Source organism: Ahaetulla prasina, chromosome 7 (assembly GCF_028640845.1).
Source record: "Ahaetulla prasina isolate Xishuangbanna chromosome 7, ASM2864084v1, whole genome shotgun sequence".
Lineage (NCBI taxonomy): Eukaryota > Metazoa > Chordata > Lepidosauria > Squamata > Colubridae > Ahaetulla > Ahaetulla prasina.
Genome location: NC_080545.1, coordinates 100512612 through 100526187, shown reverse-complemented (window position 1 = coordinate 100526187; position 13576 = coordinate 100512612). Strand labels below are relative to the sequence as shown.

Sequence of the window (13576 nt, the reverse complement as noted above, 5' to 3'; positions counted from 1 at the left end):
CAGTGGGAAGCAGAGATCGCTTTCCAGGCTGGCTTTGGTAGCAGGAGATTAATAGCATCCCTGGAGGGTTGTGTTAACAAGCCTATAAGCACCTGAGCTGACTCGAGGGCCTGGTGGGGGTGGGGTGCAGAGAGAATGTCGCTACCTGTAAAAGGAGTGAGTTGGGAGGGGGGGGGAGAGCACTGCACGAAGCTGAAAGCATCAGAGAGAACAAAAACAAGCCATTTTTTTCCCCCAACCGACTTGGTGACGGTCACTGGAGAAGGGAAAGCTTTGCAGGGCCTTGTATTCCTCCCCGGCCTCGATCGGTTAATTAGGATGTGCACTTTTTTTCATCTAACAAAGGAGGATATTTGTAGCTCGGGGTTGAAAACGAGGAGTCCTGGATGCTGTCGGTGCTGGGTGGGTTTCTTGCAGACCCAACTAAGTAACATCATCAGTGCTAGAAGGGAGTGGGGTTTGCGGAGAGGAGGAAGAGGAGGAGGAGGACTGTGGGGTCCTTGGTGGTCTCTGAGCTTGGTTCTTTTCTTGTAGACGTTTCAGGACCCAACTAGGGAACAACATCAGTGCTAGAAGGGAGTGGGGTTTACGGAGAGGAGAAAAAGGAGGCTGTGGGTGCTCTCTGAGCTTAGTTCTTTTCTTGCAGACGTTTCACGACCCAACTAGCTTACATCATCAGTGCAAACTCCCATTTAGGAAGCGCCCATCTCCCTCGCAGAGGGGCTCCGGTTGGCCTACAAATGAAATATTTAAAGCACACAAAAACAGTAGATAAAATCCAAATGGAAAAGAGGCAAAAACGAATTCCAAGCTGGGGAAGGGAGAGCTTTCGGGGCCCCTTTTCTTTCTTACTGCTCATGGGTGCCCCCCCCCCATGTCCCCCTCTCTCTGGTCTTGTCTTGCAGTGAGGCGGCCGCTCACGCCGTGGCCACGCTTGCGGAAGCCACCCTCCAGGGCGGAGGGCAGATCGTCTTGTCCGGCGAAACGGCAGCGGCCGTGGGCGCGCTCACCGGGGTACCAGATGCAAACGGTAAGTCGCTCCCGAGGTCTTCTAGGACCCACAAACAACCCAGCCCCGTTGGATTGGTTTGGCTGGGAGATAGAATAAAAATGATAAGGTTGGAAGGGACCTTAGAGGTCTTCAAGTCCAGCCCCTTGCTCGAGCCGGAATCCCTCCACCATTCCAGACAAGCGGCTGCCCGCTCTCTTCTTAAAAGCCTTCTTCTTAAAAGTGATGGAGCACCCACGATTTCTGAAGACAAGCTGTTAATTGTGCTCACCGTTAGAAAGTTCCTCCTTAGTTCTAGGTTAGGTTCCGTCCGTTGTTTCCTGTCTTGTCTTCTGGGGTTTTGGAGAATAGCTTGACCCTCTCTTAGCAGAATAAAACAGAATAATGAGTTTTATTTATTTATTCTTTATTTATTCTTTAGATTTTTATACCGCCCTTCTCCCGAAGGACTCAGGGCTGTGTACAGCCAAATTAAAACAATACAATAAACAATTTTAAAACAACAAATTAAAAGAACATATTTTATAATGGCCGAAAAATTTAAAAACCGTCAAATTTGACCCGATAAAACAGAATACCCAATTTAAAATTATTAAAATTCAAAAAATTCAAAATTAAAAAATTAAGAATTAAGAATTAAGCCAGTCCCGCTTGGATGAACAAGTACATTTTCAATTCACGGCGAAAGGTCCGAAGGTCAGGTAATTGACGCAAACCAGGGGGAAGTTCGTTCCAGAGGGTAGGTGCTCCTACAGAGAAGGCCCTTCCCCTGGGGGCCGCCAGCCGGCATTGCTTAGCGGATGGCACCCTGAGAAGTCCCTCTCTGTGAGAGCGTACGGGTCGGTGGGAGGCATAGGGTAACAGCAGGCGGTCCCGTAAGTACCCGGGCCCTAAGCCATGGAGTGCTTTAAAGGAGGTAACCAACACCTTGAAGCGCACCCGAAAGACCACAGGTAGCCAGTTGGAACCCTAACCCTTGGAGGTCTTTAAGATAGGCGGTCCCACAAGTTGCAAGGCCCTATGTGGCATCGATCTAGGTAACAGCCAGCACCTTAATCCCAACTGGAAGCCATCAGTGGAAGTTATGGAGCAGGGACATCACACGGGCAGACTGAGGCATGCCCATCTCTGCTTACACTGCTGCATTCTGGAACCACTTGAAGCTTCTGAATGGCCTTCAAGGCCAGCACCGTGTAGAGTCCATGGTGGTAGTCAAGCCATGAGGTGACCAGGAGCATGAGGGACGTGTCTGAAGGTTCTCCTGATCTAGGAAAAGGATACAACCGGTTCATCAGTTGAAGTTGCGCAAAGGTCCTCTTGGCCAAAGCCACACCTGCTCATCAAGCAGAAGCTGTAAGTCCAGGAAGATAGATACACACACACACACACCTTGAAATTGTGCACCACCTTTGAATGAAGAAGTACCGCCTCCATCCAACGTCAAAGATGGAATATCCCCAGATCCAGGTGGCCCAAACACACGTGGTCTGCTATTCTTGAAAGGACTGAGTTGGCAGACCTCTGGTGGCTCAGACTGCTAAGACAGTCTGTTATTAAGAGCAGCTGCTTGCAATTACTGCAGGTTCAAGCCCCACCAGGCCCCAAGGTCGACTCAGCCTTCCATCCTTTATAAGGTAGGTCAAATGAGGACCCAGATTGTTGGGGGCAATAAAAGTTGACTTTGTATATAATATACAAATGGATGAAGACTATTGCTTGACATAGTGTAAGCCGCCCTGAGTCTTCGGAGAAGGGCGGGATATAAATGAAAAAGAAAAAGAAAAAAGGCAGACCATCCTTCACTATCTGTTACACCAGGGATCTCCAAACTTGGCAACTTTAAGACTTGCGGACTTCAACTCCCAGAATTCCCCAGCCGGGGAATTCTGGGAGTTGACGTCCACAAGTCTTAAAAGTTGCCAAGTTTGGAGACTCCTGCGTTAAACCAATCATCTCCAGATCTCTCCTAGTTTTGGGAGAGAGACAAGGGGCTCTGACCCTCATCCTTTCTCAAGACAGGAAGTCCTCGACTTACAACAGTTCCTTTAGTGGCCATTCAAAATTACCACGATACTGAAAAAAGCGACTTTTATGACCGTTTTTTTCACACGTACAACCGCTGCAGCATCCCCGCGGTTCACGTGATCAAAATTCAGAGGCTTGGCAACTGGCATGCACTTTAACGACGGTTGCAGTGTCCCGGGGTCACTTAATCCCCCTTTTTACGACCTCCTGATGAATGAGGAAGCCGAATTCGCTTAACAACCGTGTTCGCTAACTTAACGACGGCAGGGACTTGGCAACTGCGGCGAGAAAGGTTTTTAAAGGGGGCAAAGCTCACTTGACAGCTGTCTCGCTTAGCAACGGACGTTTTTGGGTTCCGTTGCGGTCGTAAGTCGAGGACGAAATGTATTAATCTTTCTGGAGAAAACAGCCCTGTCGGAATGTCCGATTTGGACTTTTTCATTCTGGAGAAAAATCCATCCAGGCGCTCGCTTAGACAATCGGCGTTACCTTCACGGCACCTGATCCTCTCCTGGGAATTTGAATCTCAAGACAAGCCAGGTTGCCCACCTGTTATTTCCACACACACACCCCGACTTCCAAGGAAAAATCTGCCTGGCTATAAGCCTTTAGACAAAGCCAATCAGCAATGTCCTTCAGAAGGGGGCTCACCCAGAAGATTAAGGATCGACCACGCCATGGGTCACGTGGACTGGCAAAAAGTGGGGAGGGTCTTAGCAGGCAGTGGACTTCAGCAGCCAATTCATCCTGTCCTAGATTGGAGACCCAGCAATGATTTATGTATTCTCTGAACCTTCCTTCTTTCCTCCCTCCTTTCCTTCCTTCTTCCCTCCCTTCCTTCCTTCCTTCTTCGTTCCCTCCTTTCCTTCCTTCTTCCCTCCCTCCCTTCCTTCGTTCCTTCCTTCTTTTCTCCCTCCCTCCCTTCCTTCTTTCCTTCCATCCTCCTTTCCTTCCTCCCTCCCTTCCTTCTTTCCTCCCTCCATCCTTCCCTCCCTCCATCCCATTGTCCTTTCTTCCTCCCTCCCTCCTTCTCATTGTCCTTCTTTCCTCTCTCCTTCCCATTTTACTTTCCTCCCTCCCTCCCCCTCATTCTTCCTCCCTCCCATTGTTCTTCATTCCCTCCTTCCCATTGTCCTTTTTTCCTCCCTCCCTCCTTCTCATTGTCCTTCCTCTCTCTCTTCCTTTCTTTTTCTTTCTTTCTTTCTCTCTCTCTCTCTCTCTTTTCTATGTATCTGTCTATCTATCCATCCATCCATCCATCTTCTTTCTTTTCTTCTATCTATCTACCTACCTACCTACCCATCCATCTTCTTTCTTTCTTTCTTTCTTTCTTTCTTTCTTTCTTTCTTTCTTTCTTTCTTTCTTTCTTTCTTTCTTTCTTTCTTTTCCTGCTCCCTCCTCTTAATATGTCGCTCCACATGACTCCAGTCTTCTCACGGAAAAAGTTCCATGATCTCTATCAGAGCAGCCCAAATCAAACATCCAGCATTCAGGATCACCGCATAAAGGCCGAGGCGCTTTTCCATGGCAGCTGCCATGCCGGGCAATCATCCCCTGCCGGCCCTCCTCCCGCGGGGATCCCAGCACGGCTGCCCATCCAGCCATTAGCGTCAGAAACCCAAGGGGAGAGTAGATTTCCTGAACGATCCGGTGAAATTCTAGCTCGCAAGATCACGTGATCACCCCATTCTGCAGCGGCTGCCCAGAAAGATTTTTCTACCCTGCCAGGTTCGCCACTGAAAATTACACAGGTGGGCTTAGCAGCTTTTGAACACATTTTAATTACGATTCATTTATTAGACCAACCTACAGATTGTCCTCGACTTAACGACCACAGTAGACCCCCCAACTTTTCTGTTGCTAAGTGAGGCATTTGCCAAGTGACTTTCGCCCCCCCCGTTTTACGACCTTTCCTGCCAACGTCGTTCCGCGAATCCCTGCCGTTGATAAGTTAGTCGCCCGATTGTTAAGGGAATCGTGCTTTCCTTGTTGACTTTGCTGGTGGGAAGGTCACAAAAGGGGATCACGCGACCCCGTCATAAGTTTGAATCCGTTGCCAAGCGTGTCGAGTTTTGATCCCGTGACCTGCAGAGGTCGTAACTGTGGAAAAATGGTCCTGAGTCACGTTTTCCCGTGCCATTGTGGCTTTGAACGGTCACTAAGTGAACTGTTTAAGTCAAGGAGTACCTGTGGATGGCCGCCGGACTCGCTCCCAGTGACTCAGACTGGCATGCAACTTTAAAAACAGGTGACTTGCTTATCGCCCTAAATTACTCCCTGCCAGGAAGGAAGCCCAGCGATTCTCTGCAGGAGTTCCAGCCCCCCTGGGGCACAGCACCGATTCTGGATGCCTCTCTGGGATTGAGGAGGAAGGGCAGGAAGGCCCAGAGAGACCTTGGTGCAAAATTTTTTGTAAGGTCAGGCGGGGCCTTATGCCAGCTGCCACGTCGTCGGCACAGCTCCTGTTGAGCAGCTGGCACCATCTGGATTTGTGCAGGGCCCAATAAACGCTGAAGCCTGGCACGCAAACGGATCGGCCAACCACAAGCAGATAGAGATTAACAGCCTCAGAGGGCCAGCTGGGTCCAGTGGGGAAGGCACCAGGCAAACCCTACTCCCTTCTAGCACTGATGATGTTCCCTAGTTGGGTCTCCTCCTACTCCCTACTGTTTTCCTCTTCCTCCCCCTCCTCCTCTAGTTCACAAATCCCAGCTCCATTCTAGCATTGATGATGTTACCCAGTTGGGTCATGAAATGTCTGCAAGAAAACAGCCAAGCTCAGAGAGCACCAAAGGCCCCACGGTCTTTTTCCTCTTTCTCCTCCTCCTCTTCCTCCTCCTCCTCCTCCTCTATTTCACAAACCCCACTCCCTTGCAGCACTGATGATGTTACCTAGTTGGGTCATGAAATGTCTGCAAGAAAACAACCAAGCTCAGAGAGCACCAAAGGCCCCACGGTCTTTTTCCTTCTCCTCCTCTTCATCCTCCTCTTCTTCCTCCTCCTCCTCTATTTCACAAACCCCACTCCATTCTAGCATTGATGATGTTACCTAGTTGGGTCATGAAACGTCAGCAAGAAAACAGCCAAGCTCAGAGAGCACCAAGGACCCTACTGTTCTACTACTACTACTACTCTCCCCAAACCCCACTATCTTTTAGCACCCATGATGTCCGGTTGCCTTCCCACAGAAACTCAAAGCTTCCCGTTGTCCGTAATTCCAGATTGGCTCAGCTCAGCTAGAGAATCCCACGAGTGGGGGGGGGAGGCTGCTGGAGTTTGCCAGCCTTCCTTCTGGCATTTGATTGTGGGGGGCTAACTAACCATGCCCCTTTGCCCCTTTCTAGTCTGGGGGTCCCCATCGTCTCTCGCAAGCCCCCCTGTGTCCCAATGACCTTCTCAAACAGGGACGCCAGACTTCGCTGTGCCGAAAGCAGATAATGCGACCGCAGTAATCCATGGCCAGGAAACAGCTGCGCCGAAAGCTGGCGGGAGGAAGCTTTGCACCACACAAATGCACACTCACACCCACACATACACACAGATACACAAACATGCAGGCACGCATCCTCTCAACCACCGGTCTTGCCGGGAGGTCAAGAGACCATAAGGCAGCCCTGGCCCGCCGGGTTTAAGATTGTGCTGTTCCACAAAGTTGTGAGGTTGCGTATGACATCACCACCCCTAGGGATCAACTCGGGGGGGCTTTTTGCTGTATCTTAGGGGATTTTTCCCGAAACAGAGAAGAAACGCAGCATGTTGGTGGACCTGGTCTCCTGGTTGAGCAGGGGGTTGGACTAGAAGACCTCCAAGGTCCCTCCCAGCTTTTATTCCAATTGATTGATTAATAACAGAGTTGGAAGGGACCTTCGAGGTCTTCAAGTCCAACCCTCTGCTCATGCAGGAGACCCTAAGCCATTTCAGACAAGTGGTTATCCTAAAAACCTCCACTGTTGAAGCATTCACAACTTCTGGTGGCAAGTTGTTCCACTGATTAATGGTTCTCATTGTCAGGAAATTCCTCCTTAATTCCAGGTTGCTTCTCTCCTTGGTTAGTTTCCATCCGTTGCTTCTTCTCCTGCCCTCAGGTGTTTTGGAGAACAGCCCGACTCCCTCTTCTTTGGGGCAGCCCCTGAGATATTGGAACACAGCTATCATGTCTCCCCTGGTCCTTCTTTTCATTAAACTAGGCATACCCAGTTCCTGCAACCATTCTTCGTATGTTTTATCCTCCAGTCCCCTCATCATCCTGGTTGCTCTTCTCTGCACTCTTTCTAGAGTCTCCACATCTTGTTTTATAGTGTGGTGACCAACACTGGATGCAGCATTCTAGGTGTGGCTTTACCAAGGCTTCATAGAGTGGTATTAGGACCTCTCTTGATCTTGACTGTATATCTCTGTTAATGCAATTTAGCCAGTTGTGTTGGCTTTTCTGGCTCATCTTTAAGCGATCGTCCATCAGGACTCCCCAAGATCCCTCTCGCATTTTCTACTCCTGAGCCTTGTTGTGTGTTCTCCTCCCAAACCCTGCTGCCTTTGCACCAGGGGAGAGTAAAGGGATTGTAACTTTAATCCCACACACACACAAAAGTTCTACAATCCCAGCCTTCACACCGACTGACGTCTGCCAGTAGATTAAGGCTAATCAGGAGGGTCAGCTCAGGCGCGGGGACAATCCGAGGCCCAATTCCTGGATCTCTGGAGCTTTCGTCCTGTCCCTCCTGAGGACAGCTAGCTCAGCCATTGGGGGGAAGGGGCAGGAGATTCAAATCCTTCCCCCAACCCCACTTGTTGCCCACCCCTCTCCTCCCAGCCCCCCTGAAGCTGTTGCATCAGATGGCGAGGTTGTTTTGGCTTAATCCTCCTGCGATGAAGGTCACCGGAGATGGTCTGGGTGCTTCCCACATTTGGGGGTTCGGTTTCGGAATGGGGGAACAATCTGGTGGTTTTAGAACAGGGGGTCTCCAACCTTAGCAACTTTAAGCCTGGCGGACTTCCAACTCCCAGAATCCCCCAGCCAGCAAAGCAGGGGTCTCCAACCTTAGATACTTTAGGCCTGGTGGACTTCAACTCCCAGAATTCCCTGGCTGGGGAATTCTGGGAGTTGAAGTCCGCCAGGCTTAAAGTTGCCGAAGTTGGAGACCCCTGTTGTAGAAGGTTACCCCTTTTATGCTCACCCACCCCTTCCTAAATTCAATGGCCCGTCCCCCCCTATATTTGTCGTCACTTTGTTCCTTCTGTTTATTTTTTTCCCCATCCTTTGGTCAAGGCGATCCAACTCCGGGCACTCCTCGGCTTAACGACCACACTCGAGCCCAAAAGCTACGTTGTTAAGTGAGAAATTCGTTGTGAGCTTCGCCCCGTTTTACGCCTTTTGTGCCGCCTTTGTTAAGTGAATCGCTGTCGTCGTTAAACGAGTCACATGGTTTGTTAAATGAATCTGGTTTTCCCCGTTGAGTTTGCCGGTCAGAAGGGGATCACGTGACCTCAGGGAGTCTGCGGCCGTCATAAATGTGAGTCAATAGTCCAGCATCCGCGTGTAAATCACGTGACTGTGGGGATGCTGCAATTATGGCCGTAAGTGTGAGAAATGTCACTTTTTTCAGTGCCGTCGTAACTTCAAACGGTCACTAAACGAACTGTTGTAAGTTGAGGACTACCTGTACAGCAGTTCAGTTCAACTTACAGCAATTCATTTAGTGACCGCTGAGAGTTACAATGGCATTGAAAAAATTAACCTAAGACCGTTTTTCACACTTACGGCCGTTACCGCATCCCCTGGGTCACGTGATCAAAAGTCAAAGCAGCCTCCATTATGGTTGTAAGGCGAGGACTACCTGCATAGTGACCTGTGCATTCACTTAATGACCCTCCAAAAACATTGTAAAGTCACATCCAATCCATTTTATGACTGTCACAGCAAGCTCCATCACGGTCGTAAGTCGAGGACTGCCTGTATTGTTTTGCTTAGTGACCTCGCCGTTCACTTAACAACCACCACAAAAAAAGCTAGCACGGTCACATGACCGATTCGCTTTATGACCGTCGCGGCAAGCTCCATTACAGTCCTAAGTCGACAACTACCTGTATGGGCTTGCTTAGCAACCTCTGCATTCACTTAATGACTGCTGCAGTGATCTCCTAAGGTTACACCACTGATCTGCTTTAGGACTGTCGCAGCAAGCCCCATCACGGTCCTAAGTCAAGGACCGCCTGTATTGGTTCGCTTAGTGACCTCAGCATTCCCTTAACGACTACCGCAAGAAACCTAGCCAGGTCACAGGACTGATCCACTTTACGACCGTCACAACAGACTCCATTCCGGTTGTAAATCGAGGACTACCTGTAAGAAGCATCCCGCTGGTGGGGTGGATGGGCGAGCGTAGTTGGGGGTGGGTGGGGAGGCCTCCCTGCTCAGTGGGGGTGAAGGCGATGTGGGGTGAAAGTCACTTGAATGCGGAAGAGCCGGTTTGGGGGGTTTTTCAACATTTCAACTTCGGAAAGAAAGAAAGTAAAAATAAAAAAAAAATAATCCGCTGGAAATCCTCACCTTTTGATCTCACTGCCCCCCTTCCTCCCCTCCCTCGACACTGACGGGCGCTTTTCCAATAAATCTTAATTACATCCCTTTGAAGATCGGAGGGGCTGCCCCCCAACTCAACCCCCTTGCCATTTTTAATCAGCTAGGCAGAGGGACAGAATTCCTCCCTGGCAACACAACCCCCCCAGACCGACAAAAGGATGTTGTGGGCGGCGCTCCATCCCTGGAGGTTTGGGATGGGGTCCCCTGCTTCAGCAGCGGGTTGGACTAGAAGACCTCCGAGGTCCCTCCCAACTCTTACGATTCTGTGTTCTACTTTGGAGAATTAAGGAGAACTTTCCAGACAATTAACCAGTGGAACGACTTGCCTCCAGGAGTTGTGAACGCTCCAACACTGGAAGTTTTTCAGAAGAGATGGGACAGCCATTGGTCTGAAATGGAATAGGGTCTGCTGTTTGAGCAGGGGGTTAATTTATTTATTTATTTATTTATTTATAATTTAATTTCTATACCGCCCTTCTCCCGAAGGACTCAGGGCAGTTTACAACAATATTAAAACTACAAATACAAATAGCAATTTTAAAAGCGAATTAAAACCAAATATTTAATGGCCAGGTCAACTAAAACGGTCAAAGACCGACATAAAACCCGTTTAAAATTACAATTAAAGGTCCTTTCCAACTCTTATGATTCATTCTGTGTTCTACTTAGAAGAATTAAGGAGACATTTCCTGAAAATGGAAACACTTAAATCAATGGAACGACTTGCCTCAGGAAGTTGTGGGTGCTCCACTTTTAAAAAGAGATTGGACAGCCGTTTATCCAAGTGATATAGGATCTCCTGCTTGAGCAGGGGGTTGGACTAGATGATCCCCAAGGTCCCTTCCAACTCTGTTATCCTGAATGGGTTAGGATCAAGTCCCGAACCTCTATGGCCAAGTAGTCCGTTTTTATTTTTCTCTGGTATGAATGTCCTCCCAGCCCAGTGGGTTGCCTCATTTCACATCTCTGATGACCGCAGAATCCTGGGGTTGGAAGGGACCTCGGAGGTCTTCTAGACCAACCCCCTGCTCAAGCAGGAGATCCTATTCTGTTTGTGGTTCAATGCCATAAAGAGGCTCTTAGGGTCAGATTGAAAACCAGTCCCTTCGCATACTCGAACAGGATATACAGGTACAACCCAGGGGTGAAATCCACGTACCTTCGCTACCAGTTCTCAAATGTGAGCGCACGCCTCCTCCACCCATGCGCAGAGCTTTCTGCGCATGCCCAGAGGGTCAAAAATGGGACGTGATGATGTCTAGGCGGTTGGGCAGTACAACCCCAATTTAGCCGTTGCTAAGCAAGACAGTTGTTAAGTGAGTTCGGCCCCATTTTACGACTGACTCGCATTTATGACGGTTGCAGTGTCCTGAGGTCACGTAATCCCCTTTTGGCAAATTTCTGAGTGAGAGTGAGAGACATTTCTTAAGTGAGTTTCGTCCCATTGTACAACCTTTCTGGCCACAGTCGTTAAGTGAATCACTGTGGTTGATAACAATTAGTAACCCGGTTGTTAAGTGAATCCGGCTTTCCCCCAGGGACTTTGGTTGTCAGAAGGTTGCAAAACAGGATCGCAGGAGCCTGGGACACAGCAATGGTCATAAGTACGAAGTGGTTGCCAAATTTTGATCACGTGATCATGGGGGAAGCTGCAAAGCTCATAACTTCTACAGGTGATCCTCGACTTATGACCTCAATCGAGCCCAAAACCCCTTACACGTTTGTTAAGTGAGCTTTGCTCCATTTTATGACCTTTCTTGCCCCGGTTGTTAAGTGAATCCCTGCAACTGTTAAGTTAGTAATATGGTTGTTCAGTGAATCTGGCTCCCCCGTTGACTTTGCTTGTCAGAAGGTCGCACAAGGAGATCACGTGACCGCGTCATAAATATGAGTCGGCTGCCAAGTGGCTGAACTTCGGTTACGCGACCACAGGAATGCTGCAACCGTCATAAGTGAGGGGAAATGGTTATAAGTGACTTTTTTCAATGCCATGGTCACTTCAAACGGTTGCTAAATGAACTCTTGTAAAGGCAAGGACTATCCCGCTGGTCAAAATAACTACCTTTATTCCCTCAATTTTTTTCCCAGGCCTGGTCCAGATCCCTGTGAGCATGTACCAGACGGTGGTCACCAGCCTCGCCCAGGGGAACGGCCCCGTTCAGGTGGCCATGGCCCCCGTGACGGCCAGGATCACCGACAGCACCGTCACCATGGACGGCCAGGCGGTGGAAGTGGTCACGCTGGAACAGTGACAGCCAACCAGGGCTGGATTGTGACGCCGCAGCTTCTTCCTCTCTTCTCCAATTTTTCTACACCTCTCTGGAAATGCAGTCAGGAAGCGTTGGGAGTCTTACAACTTTGGACTACGCAACCCAGAGCGGGAAAAGGGCGTGTGCCCGCTGGGTCATCAAGCGGACCCACCTGCTCCCATAGGAGTAAGGAGGCTCGTCCGGACAGGTTACGCCCCGGCTTTCTTTGCATGGATCGCCCGTTCTGAAGAAGTGTGAGGATCGGAAAGCTTTCCTGCCCTCTGTTTGTGAAGTTGGGGTCCAGGCCCCCCCTCCCTGGAGGACCCTCATTGTCTCACCATTCCCACCGAGCTCACCCCTGCCGTCCTCACTTCGAGAATTTAGGGCTGTTTTTCTCGTACGGACAAGAATTTCATGCGAGGACGAGAAACGTCGAGAAGTCTTTTGGGAAAAGACTCTTTTTCTTCCTTGAAAAGGCGGCCGAGAAAATCGCATCTCCCGGAGGAGACGATGATCCTGTTACCTGCCGATTCTGAATCCGTGTCCAGGACTCTGGTAGCCAGGTGGGATCGGACTTCCCTCCTTTCCGTCTGAAAGTCCATGTTAGATGGCTCATCCGAGAATCCTTCACTGGTCTTTTTTGGCTTTCTTCCTCCTCTGCCCTTGGCAGTTACGAAAGGTCGAAAGAAAGAGGCAGGGGTCACGCTGCAAAGAGGCTATCCCCTTCCTCTCAATTCCTTCCGCCTGCCCCGCCCCCCTGTTTTTGATCCACGGACCCTCAAAATAATCTTTCCCGCGATGGTTTCACCGTTTTGATTTTGGATCCCTTTCCCATCGACGGGTTTCCCCTTGTATGGATGGCGCCTAGTCGGAAACCTTCCTTAAAAACCCCTTTCTCAGTTAAGACCCCTGTGGGGCAGTCCTGGCCCTCCACCCCATAACCCATCATCCTTGCCAGTAGCTCTTGGCCACTGGCATCCAAGTGCATTCGTGCAAATGTGTGATGTCTCTCCGTTCCCCCTTCCTTCCTCCCTCCCTCCCTCCCTCCCTTTTTCCTTTCTTTCTTTCCACCCTACCTCTATTCCCTCTCTTTATCTCCCCTCCCTTCTCTCCTTCTCTTCATTCGCTCTCTTTTCTGTCCTTCCTCCTTTCTTCCCTCCCTCTTTCCTTTTCTGCTTTCCTTCTTCCCTCCTCCCAATTTTTATTTTTCTCCTCCTTCTCTCCTTCTCTTCATTCGCTCTCTTTTCTGTCCTTCCTCCTTTCTTCCCTCCCTCTTTCCTTTTCTGCTTTCCTTCTTCCCTCCTTCTATTTTTTATTTTTCTCCCCTCCCTTCTGTCCTTCTCTCTGTTTCCTCTTTTCCCACCTTCCTCCCTTCCTTTTTCCCTTCCCTTCCTCCCTCTCTTTCTCTCCCCTTCCTCCCTCCCTCCTTCCTTCTTTCCTCCCTGCCCACGGATGACCCCTGAATAGCCCCAGGTGGGAGGTGAGAGTGGGGAGGGAAACGGCCCTTGAATGGGTGGGTGAGAAGCAGTTCATCCCCACCTAAGGTTCAACTGAGCAGTTACATCTCCTATTTGGGAGGGGGGGTGGGCTTCCAGGGAGACCCCCCCCCGCCACCCACTCCTGAAAATTGCTGAAGAAAAAAACCCAATCCACTCCATTTTTCCACATGGAGACCCCCACAGTACTTAACTATTCTGTCCTTTGTCGCAGAAT

General features: G+C 49.8%; 1 protein-coding gene across 2 annotated transcripts in view; it reads left to right on the top strand.

Moving 5' to 3' along the window:
• Window positions 1-13070, top strand: part of NRF1 (nuclear respiratory factor 1) — a 57352-nt gene extending 44282 nt beyond the window's left edge. For both annotated transcript variants that reach the window (XM_058190638.1, XM_058190637.1), the window contains 2 exons: window positions 906-1030; window positions 11703-13070. In XM_058190638.1, coding sequence (XP_058046621.1) covers window positions 906-1030; window positions 11703-11866 — 289 coding nt within the window. In that variant the 3' untranslated portion in view covers window positions 11867-13070. The remainder of the gene's footprint in view (window positions 1-905; window positions 1031-11702) is intronic.
• Window positions 13071-13576: the final 506 nt, after the last annotated feature.